At 41.1% G+C, this 20,442-nt stretch overlaps 1 protein-coding gene across 1 annotated transcript in view; it reads right to left on the bottom strand.

The window, feature by feature from the left end:
- cd63 (CD63 molecule) overlaps positions 1-18,663 on the bottom strand; it is a 30,298-nt gene extending 11,635 nt beyond the window's left edge. Inside the window, exons 1-2 of the mRNA XM_066708226.1 lie at positions 18,536-18,663; positions 6,128-6,213 (exon numbers count right to left, since the gene is read on the bottom strand). Of these exons, the coding sequence (XP_066564323.1) occupies positions 6,128-6,193 (66 nt within the window). The 5' untranslated portion in view covers positions 6,194-6,213; positions 18,536-18,663. The remainder of the gene's footprint in view (positions 1-6,127; positions 6,214-18,535) is intronic.
- Positions 18,664-20,442: the final 1,779 nt, after the last annotated feature.

Raw genomic sequence — 20,442 nt, 5'->3', positions numbered from 1 at the left:
ACTCAGCAAGAACAATAGACAGCATTAAGTCTGAACTGGAATGTCTGACAAATGCTGTGGCTTTCCAAAGAAGTGCAAAACCCTTTTTAAAAGGAACCCAGCCACCTTCAATTGACCAGATTTAATAAGCTAAATAGCCAAAGTCAGAAGCACTCCCGATAACACCAACCCCTCCCCGCCCCCCCCCCAAGAATGGGTCAAAGCACACACCTTTAACCGCCAGAGATTAAAAGATGTGCAAATTATTTTCCAGCTTTCAGATGCAGCTTAAGACATACACGGATACCAAGCACAGGTGGACAACTGTTCAATTACTGTTTTTAGTACAAATTCAAAATTAGGCACAAAACCTGAAGACCGTAGGTGATGGTGAATCACTTCAAATATACCAATAGGATCTTAATTTAAGCTGCATCCTCAGGCAATAAGAATTAGTGACAATGCCACAACAGGAGGTAATTACTCTACATACAAGGCTTTGGGCTGTTTTTTAACATCATTTTCCAGAAGCTTTTTAACCTCAGCTCAGGCGGTGTCATATATCACATCACATTATCAACGAGCACAGTCACAGGACTGGACTTTTACCAGTTCATTTTCCTGCCCCCTCCTCCTGGTTTGCAATTAAAGACATTTACAATCCTCCAGTTCCACTTCACAAGGTTCTTGGTACTAGGAATGAAGTGGTGCCTCATACAGGGGTCAAAGATTCAAGTGCCATTTGCTAGTTCCAGCCTTTACCTTCATTTGGCGTTTGTGTTTCCTATACCAATTAAATCAGAAAGATGCACCTTTAAATTCTGCTTTTGCTTTGAGAAACACCCAACAAACTCACTGTACACCAGAAGGCATCCCAAGTTTAAACCAGGCGAAAGCCCATTTAAACAATAGAAAGGACTCACCCCAAAGTTTATTCCATAAAAACAGTTCAAACCTCGTGATCAATTAAAATAAGTGTGTGTAGCTGGTAAACTTGCGTTTGTTTTTTCTTTTACCAAGTATGATTGAAGTCTGAAATTTAACTATGCATTTTACACCAGAAAATTGCATTGAGAAATTGTGAACGGGACCAGGTAACTTTATTCACTTATCTGAATTGTGCATTAAAACGATATAAATTTAACCGAAGCAAATCAATGCATTTTAAAACGAGACCAGCGGTTTACGATCCAAACCGAAATGCAATTATATTGAGCTGAGCAGTACAATCACAAATGCCGGCATTAGAGGTAACAACTAGGACGATGTAGAAATTAAAGCACGGTTTACAATGTGGATGGAAGATAAACCGAAGGAAGTGTACGAGCGCTGCCGTATACTGAGCAGCAGCTTGGATTGCATGGGACACAATCGACCTGCAGCAGAGAGCACCAAAGACTCGGACAGTTTTGAAGTACTACTACTGTACGTGTGTATGCAATAGACATTTTCAGATTATAAATCTCAATACGCTATTGATAACTAATGCATACGATTTATTGCGATTTAAATGTAGATGTCCTACTAAAGTTGTGATTATAAATACATTGCATACACCTGTAAGCAGACCTAATGTCATGCGTAACTGGTTTGTTTGAGCAGATTAGTTTTATTCCGGCATGCATTTCGTTTAGGCCTCCTTTTCGCCCACGGGTGAACGCACGCAGCTACTTGACTGTATTACTCCCATTAATCCATGGATTTTCAATATTTTCCCCATTATCTTTCAAGCTATACAAATTCCTGCACCGGCTCCTGCCTGAGTGTCAGCGGATCCCTCATGCGATTTGCTCCAAGGGCATGGCACACTTCCTTATCTGACCAAACAAAGCAAGGCACTGTTTACCTGGATTAACCATCCCAGCCCCTGCCACAATGATCTCAGGTTTAGAATGTACTGCTCCGTCATTCCTGGGAAGCACAAAATATCCAATTCCCCAGTGACCAGCCTAGATGGACTGTTTTAAGTGACCAAATGCAATGGTTATCATTGGGAACAGGCTAGGAGGTTTGTATCACACTCCTGAAATGTTATTAAATGATTGACATGGGACAGTGAAACAAGTCGTAAATCATACAGAATATTGCCTCGAGGGGGAAATTAGTTTTAGGGACTTTCACAGGTCATAATAGAAATGAAAGCATTTAGTGAAATGGATATTACAAGTATAAAACCTGAGCAGTTTGCAAGCTGTATTCCACCCTCATGGGCAATTTACTTTAAACAACGTAGAAAAAAAAAAAAATCACCATCACATTTCCCCCACTCCACTCAATGTACAGGAACCTCCATCACACCAGTATCAACTAAGTCTGCAATTCCCTATATTTGCACAACGCTTGACATTAATATTGATATCCATTCAGCCAACGAGAGCATTGCAGCCAAGTGACGCCAGACATATACAGCATTGCACAGTCATACATCAGCGATGGATGGATTAGAATAGTGGGGTTTTCCAGTTCTGGTTGCTACGAGTCAGTTTGATGTCCTGGGTCATGTGTGCTTCCTTGTGGATTTTACTGCAGTTAGCTCATATTGCTATTGAATCTAAGAATCAAGCCCAGTAGGCCAAATCTGAACTGCATTTTAGATAAAATGAAACCGAGCCAGACTCACTGAACAGTGTGAGGAGTGCACAGTGGAGCCCCCCCCCCATGTTGCAGCTTCTCATTTATACCGGCCTAGTGGTGCACACTCCTGGACATTGGCGAAAACACTGACTTCAATACAGTCTACAACTTTCCACAACATTGTGCAGCACAGGGGAAAGGCACTGGTGTCGAGCCATCGCTCAGATTCAAAAAATCAAGACTTCAAGCCACAGAAAATGACAAAATCTACGTTTGCTTTTTTTTGTGTAGCAGCAAAAGATGAACAAATAATGCAGGTACTGGCTTAGCAATTTGAAGTCAGCAGGTAGTTTCACACAGGCACATAACAGGTCCTTATGTTGGCAGGTGTCGATTACGATTGTCCCACTCGTACAACTACTCAGCTCCAGTACAATTAATAGGCCTACGACATCATGCTTGAGACTTCCTAACTGGATAAACCTCTGTCAGATCCTCTACAGGATCATTTTGCTTCATCATTACACTACACAGAAAGAGACGACCTCACCTTGCCTCCAAAAAGGAACTTTCTTGGCGAGCATGTTTAGAAGTGTAAATGGAAATGCTAAAACCATTTCCTTCTAATACTCTGCAGTGGTGTTTGACTACTTTTGCATGCTTGCATTTCTGTGAAATGCCTGGGGGAAATGGAGGTTAATGTGGTGCTGTACCTTTCCACTCTGATTGAAGACAACCTGGGCATAAACCAGACTTTGGGGTCTGCCGATTTAGCCACAGTCCATTAAATCGGCATCCTATAAAGAAATAGTCCTTCGTTGACCCATCAACTGAACTCCTAAATTTGCTTAAAAATGTTCATGATCTTAAACAGTTGGTTAATTCAGTAAGGTTAAATATAATATGGGAATGATTCTGAATTCTCCAGGATGTTGATGGAGAATTCAAGCAAAGTAAATTTAAACAAATTAGTTCAATTAAGTAACCAAGTGCGGTTGGAACAAAACCCAGGAAGACAATGCGTGCCCCAAAGCCAGGCCATTTGCAGCCATGTTTGTTTTTCCCCCTTACCTCTACTGCTTACGGGGGGGACTGGACCTGGACTATATTCTGGAATTCCCCCCTCCCACAGAAGTTACTGCATTTATAGCTGCGACTTATTTTAGTTTGACCTTCTCTCATAAGAGAGTCCTTCCTTTACTTTTGCTGGATCATTTCCTTTTCCTTGTCTGTGGCAAATCACCAAACTTCCACACAACAATAAAAGCAGCTAGAACAAGCACCACTGTGACCCAGCCCTCCATTGCTAACAAAAAAAACAGCAAGACACAGCTGCCAAGTCTTCCTGAAGTCTGCAGTTTCCAGGAATAATGGATAACTACCCTATTCCTTTCCAGTAATAAGACTGGCAGGTTAGGGGCCCTGGACAGGGGGTTCTCAGCTGTTTGTGCTGGTTTCTGTCCTTAAGCAGGATGGAAAGAGTTGTCCAAACTGCAGGAACATGACTCAACACTCCTTCCCAGAAACTCCATATTGAAAGGGTCAGTAATGCAAACCTCAGGGTGGAGGAGGGGGCACAGAGACGGACAGACCAAGACAGTCCGGAGAGGTCTCCGAAAACCAGCCTGATCCCAATACCCACTGTAATAGATTGGTACAGTAATGTCACATCACTGTAGACTCATTTCTGCACAGGAATGGAAAGACTGCAGGCACCGTGAACAGAAGCAAACCACTAATTCACACTGTAGACTGCCTCCCCATCAAAAATTAAAGTTGACGCCTAGTTATAATTCACACTTTCTTGCTGCAATTGTATCGCCAAAAGCTGAAAGAAAAACTGCATGAGAGGGGGAGGGGAAAGAGAAAAAGACTATGGCTCCTTAATCAAAGTTTCCTCTTATGTGTGCTATAGGTTTAAGTGTGTAGCAGTCTTACCCCATTGAAATCAGTCTGTCAGGGAAGAAGTGTAGTTTTTAAGTATTGTGCAATACTTAAGGAGTGTCATGCAACTCACCCTTGGCCCTAAAGATCTTCTCCTTACTCTGACATTCACATCTCCTTATTAAATAAGTGACCCCCAGGTTATTACACCATACACTTTTAAAACCAACCACATTTACATAGTGCTAGATTTCCGAGCATCAATACACAATGGTTAATTTCCTCTTATTAACTACTTCCTTTATTATCTACCCTGACGGTTGCCAGGAGACTTCGCTAACAAGAGTGTGAGGTTTTGCACCACAACCACCTTTGACCCAATAATAACGAACAGACCTGGAATTAACTACGGTAGCTTTTGACCCCAACTGCCTCAATCCTGGAGTCCTGAATGACAGTGCTGAAGACACTGTCTGTTAGTGTTCTTACAGAGGGTTAATATTAATTTCCAACAGTTTAACACCATGTTGTAAACTGGGTAGGATGCTAGTGTGAAAGGGGCTGGAGACTTTTTTTGGGATTTACAGGAGAAAATACCGAAGCACATACTGCAGTGGCATCTTCAGTCTGATACACAGCCAATGGCCAAAAGACCAATACTTTACCAACTGCTAATCTCATTGTGAACAACCCTTTTTAAGTCCTCCATGTTTGCAGTCATGTGAAAAGCATTTTTTTTTTAAATCAGATGGGCCAGCAGTGCGAGCAGTTTTTAGATGCCCTGGGTCAATGAGGGACTGTAGTAGGAAGTACCAGTGAGTAATTGAGTAATTGATGAAGGGTTAGATGAATTTACTGAATTACAACAATGACAAATAGTCATGGAAGGGAGGTGCTGCTGCAAGAATTCAGTAAAGAATTGTGAAATCTGCTTGTGTAACTGCATCATGAGGCAATTACGTGGCGAAATAACGAATCATACAAGAGTCCTCACCTCCACATTTAAAAAGGTTCACAGCATGAATTACTCTGACTTATACTACCAAGTAAACTGGACAGAATTGAAATGAGGTGATATTTAATCGCACTATTTTATCAAGGGCAAAGCAGAGATAATCTCGTTCCTTAGCACTTTGCAGACGGCCTGGTGCCATTCTTGGTGGAGAACAATCAGATCAAGGTCAATTCATTTTTGTGGTTTGTTTTTCCATAGTTGTAATCTATGTCCTGGCAGAAGGGTCCTCTTTCACATTGTGTTTGTCACTCATATATACAATACAAACACACTGGCTCCAATGGGTATCAGACCATCAGATCAGGCTCTCTGGAAACCACAGACAATGTGACCGAGCTCTGGAGGGAGGGGGCAGCTCGGAACACTCTCATGATAAGGGTAATTGGTAGCTGTAAACAAACTGTCATTATACACCTGCAGTGCAAACTTACTCGGAAGCACTGTCAAGCGAGATCACATGCACTATATATAAAAAAATAAAAATAAAAAATCCTGCTCATGAGTACTTTGGTCACAGGGTTCAAGCATTCACTGTTACGGGAAGTAAAGCGTGCATAAGTAAAGAGAAGAAAGCATAAAAACAATTGTAGTCCAGGGGCTAAGACTGGCTCAGTCTGATGCCAAGGTTGAGGAGGGGAGTGGGGGTAGGGAAAAGGAACCAAACAAATCACTTACCCAGAAGATAAAATTGAAGAAAAAGAGCAAGAACTTCACACACTTCATCCCTCCTTCGACTGCCATGGTGCTTGGTTAGCAGGTCCCTGGGGGAACAGAAGAGTGATGGCAAGAGATTAAGGTTTAACCAGGAGAGAAACCGACACCCCCTAACACAACAGCATTGTACGGCCAGCAAAAGTATCAATTGTTCTGGAAAAGTTGAAAGCCACCTCTATTTACACAATGCAGAAGAAAATGAGAAAAGCACAAGATAAAGAAATGACACTTCCCATAAAGAGCAATTAGATTAATTTCCAATTTTAACCCATTACACTCAGCCCCATTGTTTTCAACCCACTGGCAGGTTGAGATCTATGTATTAATAACACTGCCATTATTATATACACTACCGGTCAAAAGTTTTAGAACACCTAATTTTTCCAGTTTTTATTGAAATGTATAGTTTAATGTCTCAATGTATTCTTTCCACAGTGGAAATCAAATATTGTTTGGAAAGTTCTTCCCAACACTGTTGCAGAAGTTCCCACAAACGTGTTGCTTTTTCACCCCTTCATACAAAAACCCTGCGTGATGAACCGAAGATTTTAATTTTTGATTTATCGGTCCATAAGACCTTCTTGCAGTCTTCAGTAGTGCACTGGTGGTGCTTCATGGCCCAGGCAAGCCTCTCATTTTGCCATCTTAGCAATGGCTTTCTTACTGCCACTCAACCTGTCAAACCTGCAGCTCGAAGTCTTCTCTTCACAGTTGAAACCGACAAGCTGTGCTTGAAGCCGTTGTCCTGCAAGCCACCTAGCTGTTGACTCTCAGAAACTTGTCTTCCGATTCTGTTGTGGCTTTGGGTCTGCCAGACCTCTTCCTATCAGAGTTTCCAAGTGCCTTTTGATGATGTAGCAATCTGCACTTAAAAACTGTGCTTACATTTCCATCAAAACAGGAAAAATGTGGGTGTTCTAAAACTTTTGACCAGTAGAGCACATCTACATATCACTGGAAACTAGAGACTGGAAACTAGGATGTTTAGGAGATATGGACTTGCAAAGTAAGGGGGGGAAATTGACTCGGCTTCGAGAATTCTTTTTTTTTTTAATTAAAAATAAAATCATATCTCCTTCAGTAATTCAATTTTCACCCATTTTTAAGTTGTATTTTGACTAGTACTTTAAGGGAAAATTGTAAGAAAAATAAGTTTGCATTGACATTTTTTCCATAAAATCCTAAAATGTCATGTTATTTATCTTGGAGAAAGAGGTGGTAGTGTTGCAATATAGCACATCTAATCATGATCAACAATGCAGAAACTGATTCTGTAGTATTTAGAGTGATCCCACATGCTTGTGGCGCTTATAATTGAGATACTCGCGAGTATTTTGTGGTACGCGTTCTCTTTTACGCCAAGGCTAGTTTTTTCAAATGCACATTATTCCTTAATTTCTTATGGCATTGTCACCTAACAACTCCTCAAAATTTCAATACGAGTGGTATTTCTACTAAAAAAAAAAAAAAAAAAAAAAAAAAAAGGTAGAAAAAAAATCCCATAGACTGATGAAGGAAAAGGGTCAAAAAGCTCAACATTGCAAAACACATTATTTTTAGGAAACAACTTGGTAGTACTGCAAAATAGTTTGTCTAATCATGATTAACTATGCAGATTATTATAGTTCAGGCTTTCTAGTCTAAAACAAGCCAAACACATGCTGTACAACACTTGGTACTGGCCAGAAACCAAACCTGTCCCACAGTGCTACCTCACGTCCAATTTATTGCTACCATTAAGATAGATTTTTCTGAAGCCTTTAATATAAACCATTACTGCAACAGGAACTTTAAAGCAGAAAGGGACAAGTTTCATGGCACAGCTGTTAAATGCAAAACTGATATGAATGCGATGGAAACTACAGCACAGGACACAGTAGGTGCAACAAACTAGTATTTAACCTTTCTACTTACACAGGAGAGAAAAAAGAAAATGTGCTATGCAATCTGATAAAATGCAGTGAGCTCTAAAGTCTTCATTTGCATCCCTGTAGATACCCAGATTAGCTCAGACACATGACTCATTTAAACTAGATGGGAATCTGAGCTGTCTATGGAAATCAGAGGTCTTGTAATAGGAAAGGTGTGTGGCATCCAGCAACAGTAGCCCACTGTATAAAACACCTTCTGTTCTAAATTAAGTTTTGGAGAGCTTTTCCCTTCAGGAAACATTAAATTACAATCAAGTTAACACCCTAAAGTCAGGGACTCTTATAGGGTAAGTTAAGAGGGTTTTTTTGCAACCTGCCACAGATCCTAAACTTCAAATTCTGTGTGGTAGTGTGGGAAGAAATTAGGTCTGCTGATGCCCCTGCCAATGACCAAAGACGGGCGTCTCCAGCAGTTGTCCGATTGGTGTTCAGAGACCGTTTGGCACTTTGTAAACGCTACACTCAGGGCGAGAGCATTCCGGTTAACACAATGGCCTCAGTGCCAAGTGTGAGCTGAGGGACTACACCAGGGCAACAAATACACCTCAAGTGTATATTGGAGACATTTAAAAATAGGACATTGTGATGCCCATTTTCTGAAACATGGCAAGTTTGGTCACAGTAGAAATTGTAGCGTTATGTTGGGTGTATTTGGATAAGAGCATTTGGGCTCTGAGCTGAAGCACTGATCTAAAGAAGACCTCTCCCCCCACCAAAGTTATCAGATTTCCTTAGCTCATCAGCTTGGAACTGGTTTGCATCAGAGTGACAGTTTTGGGGAGGATGGCACCGAGAAGAGGCCAAATAGTTTGGAATTCTGCTATGAGATTTCTGGAGGAAGGGGCCTGTAGGCGATAAAAACTCTTTGAAGCGGATGAGAGCCGAAATCCCGACATAGAGCTACGAACCCAGGCCAACCGGCATTTCCAAAAGATGGCATGGATTGACATCAGTCATAAATCAAGCCCCCCTCCAATAGGACACTGGGGGCTGAAACCGAAATCCAATCTCAAGAACTCAGGGACCAATCACCTATTGATCTGACAGACTATAAGGAACAGTGGACAGTCTCTCTCTCGCTCTCTCTCTCACCTGAACCAGAAACTCGCTACCACAGCTCAACCTGTAGCTCTGTTGCCAGAACCGGAACCAGAAACCAACCAAGTCTTTGCCGGCAACAGAAGAGTTAACCTGGGAGAAGGAGATTGAGCCGTACGAAGAATTCTTTTAAAGGACTTTATTAAATAAAGAACTTTACAGACTGCACATGCCCGCCTGTGCCCACCTGATCAGTGGAGTTTTACAGCTGGACAATTGACTAAGTCGACTGTATACGAAAGTGTCAGTCATTTAAATAGCTATTTGAGTCTTAAGAAACTTGACCCTGGGAACAAACAGGGCCCTGCTTTCCTCAAAGACTTCGTCTTCAAGTAACTACGGTGGAACCCTGCTTACAAAGAAGATTTTGTGCACAACCTGGGAGCCTTCAAACCAGTGGAAAATCTGTTTGGAAAAGACTCTACATTCGCGAAACCCCAACTTCCAGGTGCATCGACTGAGTGGAAGTTCTTGGACAAAGCCGAACCGGACTGCCTTTGTTCCAACCACACGGACCTCGTGCCGTGTGCCGTTATCTGAGCCCGAAGCCAGAGAGGCCTCTCTGCGACGAAGTTCAGATAAGTTTAACAGTTTGGAGTTTGTGATTCATGACATTTGAGAAATCAATTAGAAATGTTAATCTGTGATTCATAACTCTAGAATGTGTAATGTCATTTAGTTTTCTTAAATATAAATGTGTGTTGCATTAAACCGTTTTGTTGATAATTTTAGAAATAAAGTCTGTCAACGCTGAGAAATATCTTCTCATTCCTGTTTAACTGTTTAGTCTGAAATTGACACAAGTTAATAGACAACAGATTATTGGTGGCCCTGCCTATCCTTAATCATTGAATAATAATCAGTTAAGGGAAATTGTGGTAACAAGTAAGGATAGGATCTTTCTCGGCACCTAAACGTAAATGAGACTATATATATATATAACGAGAAGTTACCTGACATAAATTCTAACCTGTGTAGTTATTTAATGTCTGACTAACAATACTAATGAGAGACTCGCCTTCGTCTTACTAACCGGTATTGTAGTCAATGTGTTTATAACCTTTTTTGTTTATCGATTTGCGTTATCATATGCGATCCCATGGTCTTTGATTTGGTCACGGAAGTGATTTGTCTTTGATTTGTTGATCTAGAGTTGAATTTTAATTAGTTTTTCCCTTTTGTATAATTAGTGTAGTGCTACATTTAGTCTTTGTTTTGAATACATTTGACAATTTATATCTTTGGAATTGGTGTCTGCATCCAATTATTACAGAAATTGAGTTCTACAAGATTCCAGGATTCGTGATAAGGTGATACTATAAATTCACTTCTTTAGTTGAAATTTATAAGTGTACCTTACGCTACAAAATTAAAGCTCTCTTTTGGAAGATTAATAGGAAAAAATAAAATAAAAATAGGGGAGGAAGAGATTTGAGGGGTGTACTACGAAGCTTATCCAGGTAACTTCAGGAGTAACTTGCCGATTAACCCGTACTACAAAAGGTGGATAAGTTTTACCCAAGGTATGCGGTCATGGCAATTTACACTGCATCTCTAAACTGCTCCGAGCAGGTTATCTTCGTGGTTAAATTGATTGATTTAAGCACCACCCCTCCACCCACAATCTTGTTGGGAAAAATGCTGGCACATTTAGCTTACCCAGACTATGTTCTCTATGAAAGATATCGATTCTCATCTGCAGGAATTCAGTATCTTTGACGACTTCTAGGGCCAGACGTCTCAATGCCACTCACCAGAGTGATGCCCTCACTGTTGAACAGACAGTGTGCCTTTCCGTGTGAGATCTTGACAGCAGACACTTCATGTATTTCCATCGGTGATGCTGAACCTCTGAAGCAAGAATACCGTCTGCCGTGCAGCTCACAGGGTGGTACTTGCCGTCACTAAACTGCTGGACGCATTGGTTGTGTTCCCTGGCCATTTAAGTGTTTTAAAGATCAAAAAGGCTTTTTATGCGATCACAGGTAATTCGCAATATAAAAATACTTGGTCTATTTTTAATATGCATAGGCTGGGCCTATATACAGAACACTTTTTTTTCCCCATAGGAATCCCGAGGGCGATTGGTGCTATTAACTGTACGCATATCCCCATTAGAACACCCCTGGGAGAACATGAGGGGGATTATGTGAATAGGAAGTCATTTCACAGCAACAATGTTCAGGGATTTGATCATATCGTATTTGATCGGACATGTAGGCTAGCCTACATTATTTTGTCCTTAAAACTTCTACTTACATTCAAAACAATTAAAAGACACATTAGGTGGCGATTTCTTACAATGGTAGTATGTTAAAATGGCCTGAATTCCTTTGTCAGATGGCATGTGATTACTATTTAATGGTGACCAGTCTGGAGGCTAGGTGGCCTGGGTCGGTGCATGATTCACACATTTTTCAGGAAACCACTCTTGGTCAGAAATTTGAACAAGGTAAGAAAACCACCACCCCATATTTCACACATCATGCTGTATTGTGACAGTTTATTTCGATCATTCAAAAGGGTGTTGTGATGGCCTGCCGCTTGGAGACAGAGGCTACCCGTGTCTGCATTACCTGATGACCCCCTATACCGAATCCTTTTAATAGCAAAGAAAAAGCTGGAGCAGATCAATAGTATCCCCCTCAACTGTACATAAGACGGGCATATGAACTATAAAAAAAAAATTTAACTGGGAAATCAAAACAATTGATATGATATTACCCTGTACATACAGGGTGGACATTGAGCTGCCACCAGGGTCAGAACTGACTGCGCCCTTGACCCCCTCCATTATGGGCCTTCCTCTATTGTTCGCCAGTGCCAACTCCTCGGTCTGTGAAAATGTAGCAGGAGGTGGCCCTCCTCCAGTTTTCACTCTCTCTGCCTTTTTTTGGTTTGCTGTGAACACATGAATATGTAGTGTAGGCTACACACCACATCTGTACTGTGTATTAATACACACCACTTGATTGAATATTTTTATATTTCCATCCAGACTTGTTGCAGGTGCGCTTTCCACTGGGGTTGCAGCTGAAATGATTGTTAGAATATAATTATTCTTAACACAATAGCATTAAATTCATACAGGTAGCCCTACAGTCTAGGTGCTTTAGGGACATCATAATTCATTAACAGTGAGTAACAGGTCAATTTCAGAGATGTAGCCCATGTGTAGGCTATAATTGAAGTATCCAAGTGGTTTTCACATATTTAGATAGACTATTTTATGTGTCCTTACATCTCAATCATAGAAGAGTCCATAAGACAAAAAAGAACATATGACAAGAACACTTCTTAGGAATTTACGCTGTCGGCAATGCGCTGAAAACAAGCCTCCCTGGCTTTGTTGGCCGCCACGGTGTTCGATTTAGCCACTAACCTGTCTTTAAACTCCTCATATCCTGACATTATCACCACGCATTCTTCCGGGAAAAATACGAACCACAGCCTTCATGCACAAACTCAGCCTGCACGCACACAAACTCCAGTTAACACTGAATCAACTAACCGACACCTTAAAATCAATGTTGTAGTAGTGTTTAACACCAGTTTAGGCAATCAGTTTGTCAACCCTGACTTTCTTTGATAACCCCGAGTTAAATCCAAGTATGTTAAACTCCCTTCATAGTATACCCCTCAGGCCGACCTATTGCCAACAAACTATGTGACCAAGGATGATTCAAGGACTCCTCCTAGAGCAGCTGACTCAACTCCTCATCTGGAAATCCACATGGTCTTCTGGTCATCATCCTCTTACTACTAAACTCCAGCCATCGGCAACAGGCCCAATTGTGGGGTGGGTTATTGTACCCCCCCTTTTTTTCAAATCCCACTTAATCCTTATATTTACATGTTTCACAGTAAAGGGGGTTCTTTGTTTATGGACATGATACATTAATGAGATTTATGTAGGTTATTTTAGATTGAACAGATCTGCATTTATTTTTTCCTCACTAATACTGGGAGGTAAAACTGCTGCTGGGATTTTGCTTCGTTTAGAAGCTCCTAGGATCTTTGAAGATTGATACATAAAAAAATAAATAAAAAGACAAAAGGGAGATGAAGCAGTAGTTTTCATGTGCTGTCTGTGCTAGCTCAAGGGCCCATTAGCAATACTTGTTAAGATTGATAGGATCTTTAGTTGCTAATTACAGAGGCCTAAAGAGTAAAGGATTGTCTCTCTCCAGAGTTGGAGGCTCTTGCAGTGAAAACATTGGAAACCTCCTTATTAACTCACAGCGCAAGTGGCAGGGAGTGCTTGTAGCAGGAGGCCTGGGGGAGGGGGGGGGGGGGTATTACATAACATCTTGAGACTCCCTGCTTTCAGAAACATTATCCCATGTCTTTACTGGGAGTTGGTCCAAGACTCCTAAACTAACCAAACTTGTTCCACACCTGACTCAGACCGCTGCTTGAACACCAGGAAAGGTCAAGGGAAACAGCTCCCAGCACCACCCAGAACTCCATGAATCATCCTACAAATATTTACAGCAGGCAAACAGACCAACAGGGCTTCTATTCAACAGCAGCAGTGAGGGATCCTGGACAATGCTTTGTGACCAAAAGGGTACGTTAACCAAGAGGTCTGAGGGAAAGGCCATAAATCAAGTACAACATTCGATATTTGGGAAGTATCTGTTGCACTCCCTCATAGCTGTACTGGGTCGTTATTCTTACCAACACTTGGTAATATGAAACAGTGTGTTCATGAAAATGCTTCAGCAGCGGAGTTTACTAAGGGAGGCCAGACATTAAAAGTCTTCATCTGAAGCTTTAGTCGAGTCCTACAGCCTGGAGAGGCCTGGCACGGATCCAGGCTGTGGGATACTAATTAAGTCAGAAGATCAGATCTGGGGCCATTTGCACAAAACTATTAGAATAATTGTAACCATTAAATAATTAGACAGTTAGACTAGTCTAATGAAGTTGAAGTTGAACTGACTGGAAGACAGCAAATGTCATACCAATCCACAAGAAAGGGGACAAAACTTTTCACCCTGGAACAGAGGAGACTACGTGGGGACTTGATCCAAGTCTTCCAAATCATGAAAGGCATCGACCACATCAAACCAGAGGAGCTTTTCCAGATCAGCAGGGACACACGCACCCGGGGACACAAATGGCAATTGGGCTTCAAGGCATTCAAAAAGGAAAACAGGAGACACTTCACACAGAGTCTTCACAATCTGGAACAAACTCCCCAGCAATGTGGTAGATGCTGAAAATTTGGGAAAATTTAAAAATAGACTGGATAGGATCACTTATTAATGGACACCAAAACGAGCACGATGGGTCGAATGGCCTCCACTTGTTTGTAAACTTTATGTTATGTTCCAATGCATACAAATTTAAACTAAATCTACAAAGTCAGCCTTTCATCCAAGATCCTCCTGATGAACATTGTTGATGGATCAAAAACACTGGTTTTGAAAAAAATTTTTGTTTGGGGAGCATATAAGCTCAGCAATTCTTAATTCCTGAATAAACATTTCACTCTACGCCTTAAGTAAGATTTTGTACTATAACGTCTATTTTGGTTTGTAACAACCTACAGTTTAGGCATCACTTGGTGGGCTGATAACCGTTTGGCCAATTAGAATTTACCTATTTTGAATCGCATTGGATTGTTCTAAAGAAAAATACTGGGATTTCCCCAGTATTGTTAGGACAATAGTATTAACGGTAGTTCAGGATTTCTACTTAAACACTCTCCAGTCGCTAGGTGATCAAGCTTAGATTACTATTCTACTCGAGAGGGCATCTCTAGATATTATTTACATATCCGTTCTAATAAAGGCTACTTGTTGGATGCTATTATTAGGTATTTTTGAACATCCAGAGTCCAGCTAATAGTTGGCATGTGGGACCAGCTTACTTGAAGACTGTAATTTGGACCATGGCCTGGGAAAATAATGAATGATGTGTTTTTTTTTTTTAAATATAAACACAATGGATAATGGAATATTACACAACATGGCAAGTTTTGTTAAGCACTCCCAGCTACAGCTTATGGAAAATGTATAACTTTAGCCAAATAAGCAATTCACATTAGGCCTACCAAATGTCTGAAATGCATAACAAACTCACACATGTAAAGATACTTAAGAAGAAAAATATTACTACATTAACAATATTGGCATAAATATTCATGATTCAACTATGTTTATGCACCTGGATTAAATGTTCAATTTAAATTTGAGCTTTTAAATTCACTGAGCAGATACTAAAATATTTAGGCCAGTCTTTCTCAAACCTGTCCTTGAGTACCACCTACCTTCCTGGTTTTTGTTCCAACCAAGCTCTCAATGACAATGGTAAAAATACACAAAGTAGAAGCTTTAAAAAAAAAAAAAACGAACAGGAACAGAATAAAATGTTTGCGACGATTAAACAAATTGAAGCCTGTAAATAAAAGTACCCGCTCTAGGTCTGAAATGCAACACAAGGATTACAAATTCATTGTAAACTAGAAGCATAGGGTACAAAGCATGTAGTGTAGCATTTCTATATGATTAGAACAGCTCTGCTGTGACTCCATGCTCTGCTGCTGCTGCTTCAAAAATATGAAATCAACTGTATGTTCCTTTACTAAGTATTCAACCTCCCCCCAGGACTTTTACACATTGTTAGATTACAATCTGGAATTAAGATTGTGGTGGTAATCAAAGGGAGATTAATCCCAATTAAATCAAACCTCTTGAAGGTGTGAATTTCTGTGGCTGTTATGCAACTACATTTCAGTTTCACATGTTTCACATGTATTCACCCAAGTCAATACTTGGTACAACCACCTTTGGCAGAAATTAGTGTGGAGTCTTTTGGGTAAACCGATCAGCTTTGCACATCAGGTTCCTGTAATTATTCCCCCTTCTTCTTGACAAGCTCTCAAGTTGGATGAGCACGGTTAGTTAACATCAACATTCAAGTCTTGCCACTCAACTGGATTGAGGTCTGGGCCATTCTAGGACACTCAACTTCTTGTTTTTAAAACCATTCCAGCACAGCTTTGGCTGCATTTAGGATCACTGTCTTGCAGAAAGGTGAACCTCCATCACAGTCCATGGTCCCTTGCAGACTGAAGTAAATTTCCTCCATCCATCTTGTCCTCAGTCCTGACAAGTTTCTCAGTCTTGATACCACCACCATCATCACGCTTTGGTGTTCTCAGGGAGATGAGCAGTGTTGGCTTTGCACCATAGCATTTAAAATGTAGGCCATAATGTTCATTTTTTGGTTTCATCTTTGTGATGTTTTCCATAAGTCATATGGAAAACAATGTTTTTTTCCTACTAGCCACTCTTCTATACACTCACCTAAAGGATTATTAGGAACACCTGTTCAATTTCTCATGAATGCAATTATCTAACCAACCAATCACATGGCAGTTGCTGTAATGGTGGTGTAATGGTGTGGGGGATGTTTTCTTGGCACACTTTAGGCCCCTTAGTGCCAATTGGGCATCGTTTAAATGCCACGGCCTACCTGAGCATTGTTTCTGACCATGTCCATCCCTTTATGACCACCATGTACCCATCCTCTGATGGCTACTTCCAGCAGGATAATGCACCATGTCACAAAGGTCGAATCATTTCAAATTGGTTTCTTGAACATGACAATGAGTTCACTGTACTAAACTGGCCCCCACAGTCACCAGATCTCAACCCAATAGAGCATCTTTGGGATGTGGTGGAACGGGAGCTTCGTGCCCTGGATGTGCATCCCACAAATCTCCATCAACTGCAAGATGCTATCCTATCAATATGGGCCAACATTTCTAAAGAATGCTTTCAGCACCTTGTTGAATCAATGCCACGTAGAATTAAGGCAGTTCTGAAGGCGAAAGGGGGTCAAACACAGTATTAGTATGGTGTTCCTAATAATCCTTTAGGTGAGTGTATATCCCAGCATTGTGGAGCACTCAGGTAATAGTTGACATATGGACAGCGTCTCCCATCACGGCTTTGAAACTCTGTAGCTCCTTCAGTTAACTTTGGCCTCTTGGTGGCTTCTCTGATCACCGACCTCCTTGCCCAGTCCCTCAGGGTGTAGATGGCCTGTGCTAGACAGTCTAATGGTTGTGCCATATTTTTTATTTTTAAATAAATGTAACAGTTTAAGCATCATAGCAAAGGGAGTGAACACTTATGCAAGTCTTGATTGCATGTTTTTATTGTAGTATTTTTCCAAAATCGACAAATACTTAGAGGTAAACCAGTAGTGTACATGTTTGTGGAGGGTACCTCAATTTTAGAAAACGCTGAAAGTAGGTTGGTATGGTTATGTTTGAAACACAACTATTCAGAGATTAGGACGCGACTAACTGTAAACGTACAATGCTACCAATACAAAAATTGTGTGTGTGTTTTTAGCAATATTAATCCCTTCATATAATCAATTTTAATGCGAAATGCGCTAAATGTTAAATAGCTTAACGTGGGTTACTATAATGAAAACCACTTCACATCCAAACTTTACAAATGACAAGACAGCCACATACCAGTCCTATACAAGACAAGACATTTTATGTTGAAAGCATTAAAAGCATAAATATAATATGAATCCCTAGAAGCCATTGCGACTATGTTGATATATTGTATATATATATTGATAGGCTAGGCTATATAAAACAATCGTTTAATCTGAATATCGCACATTTTGATCGGACAATCCACGTTTCCTGTATAAACATTACTTATGGAATCGGAGTTAAAAAGTACTTCAATAGCCTTCAGCCGACACTGCCGACACAAAGGACCTTCATTCGAGGTTTACAACTCCCTCGACCCAAATGCGCTCGTTAAAAGCGTGCAAAACGTCACACTGCAGCCACTGATTATCCCAGGCAGGGCTGAAGTTGTGCGTCTGCCCTGCGGGATGATGGAAATGATGATCCCGTAGGAAACGCCATTCTGGCCATTGTTGTCGTTCTTCCCCCATTCGGGACCCAAACAACGCGTCCGCCGCTCGTAAACCACCGACTTTCACAGTAACTTAAAGCAACGGTCCCGGCTGGGTGGGGTGGCTTTGAACATATTCGGTTACAACGAAACAAAGTTAGCCGATTTTTTTTTTTCGGATGCCACAGCAATAAAAACAACGTCGAATATATATAATATATACATTTCCATTCAAAATGCCAGAGAAGTGTACGAACCCAACACTTTCCAGCCACCCGCGTACTTTTTAACACGACGAAAACCAACTTCACTTTGTTTCACCTGGGGGAACGAAATAAGCGTGTATCGCAGACCCAGGGAGCACAACAAGTACGCCCACAAAAACATAGCCAGTGTATGAATATAGCAGAAACTCTTCAACGACTTAAAACATAACTTACCTTTTTTTTTTCTGGTATGCAAAAAGTCCCGGACTGCAAACTCTCCCTGTTACAGACCAGTGCAATCGCAGCAGCAGCAGCACTTCTCACTGTGTGACGTAGACAGTCTTGCTCTTAGGGAGGGATCACATCTAAAGACAAAAAACAAACACGCATTTAGTCTATGGTCGTAATTGTTTAATTGAAGTAAATATTAGAATCAGGTGTGCCTGTTTATTGCAGGTCTTCATCGGTTGTTCATTGAAAGGTACCCGTACCTGTTCTAAGGTGTCATGATTGTAGATCGAGGTAAAGTTGGTTTTATATTCACACGTTCAACAGACATTCGCCAATAGCCATTTAAAGCAGAACAAAAAAACTCATTGAGAAACCCCAGACTTGATACAATGTATTCTAAAATTGTCCGGCATACTTTTACAACCTTTGTTTTGAATCACAATTCTTCTTTGATGTTATGAAAAAATAATAATATCAATAATGTATTTTAAGGCGGTAAAAAAAATAATCAATAACTAATTCAGGGATTGTCACAGGAAAATTACTTTACTTTATACACCAATCAGCCATAACATGATGACCACCTGCCTAATATTGTGTAGGTCCCCCTTTTGCCGCCAAAACAGCCCTGACCCGTCGAGGCATGGACTCCACTAGATCTCTGAAGGTGTGCTGTGGTATCTGGCACCAAGACGTTAGCAGCAGATCCTTTAAGTCCTGTAAGTTGCGAGGTGGGGCCTCCATGGATCGGACTTGTTTGTCCAGCACATCCCACAGATGCTCGATTGGATTGAGATCTGGGGAATTTGGAGGCCAAGTCAACACCTTGAACTCATGATTCATCAGACCAGGCCACCTTCTTCCATTGCTCTGTGGTCCAGTTCTGATCCTCACGTGCCCATTGTAGGCACTTTCGGCAGTGGACAGGGGTCAGCATGGGCACCCTGACTGGTCTGCGGCTACGCAGCCCCATACGCAACAAACTGCAACACACGGTGTGTTCTGACGCCTTTCTATCGGAACCAGCATTCACTTTTTCAGCAATCTGAGCTACAGTAGCTTGTCTGTTGGATCGGACCACACGGGCCAGTCTTTGCTCCTCACGTGCATCAATGAACCTTGGCCGCCCATGACCCCGTCGCCGGTTCACTGCTTTTCCTTCCTTGGACCACTTTTGATAGGTACTGACCACTGCAGACCGGGAACACCCCACAAGAGCTGCAGTTTTGGAGATGCTCTGACCCAGTCGTCTAGCCATCACAATTTGTCCCTTGTCAAAGTCGCTCAGATCCTTACGCTGCCCATTTTTCCTGCTTCTAACATATCAACTTTGAGGACAAAATGTTCACTTGCTGCCTAATATATCCCACCCACTGACAGGTGCCATGATAACGAGATTATCAGTGTTATTCACTTCACCTGTCAGTGGTCATAATGTTATGGCTGATCGATATATATATATATATATAAATCTCGTGGGAAAGAATCTAAACAAAATTTCTGAACGTTACACCGCTATTCTTCCTCTTTTCTCGGTTTTCAAATCAAATTCCTCTTGTTGGTCAGAATGTGAATTATTGTCATATGGCATACATTTCCCTCCCCTGCAAAATAACATTGTTTACTGACTGTGATTCTTATGGCAAAGAGGCCCCTTCCACTGATCATCTTATCTTGCTGTGCAGAAGCCTCTCTTGCTCATGCCCGGACACGAGGTGTGGACCATCACTGGAAGCTAGAACACTGTATCTGCAAAATGAATAACAGAAACACATATAACTGACAGAACATACAGGACATTCTGTTTGAGATTATATCATATGCGACATGAAACAATTATAACATGACCATTGAATAACAGGTGTGAGAGAAATGTGTAGGATGCAAATTAGGTGTGGCATCATTGTGGA

This window comes from Amia ocellicauda, chromosome 7 (genome assembly GCF_036373705.1).
Source record: "Amia ocellicauda isolate fAmiCal2 chromosome 7, fAmiCal2.hap1, whole genome shotgun sequence".
Taxonomy (NCBI): domain Eukaryota; kingdom Metazoa; phylum Chordata; class Actinopteri; order Amiiformes; family Amiidae; genus Amia; species Amia ocellicauda.
The sequence above is the reverse complement of the archived record's forward strand: the minus strand, read 5'-3'. Positions and strand labels throughout refer to the sequence as shown.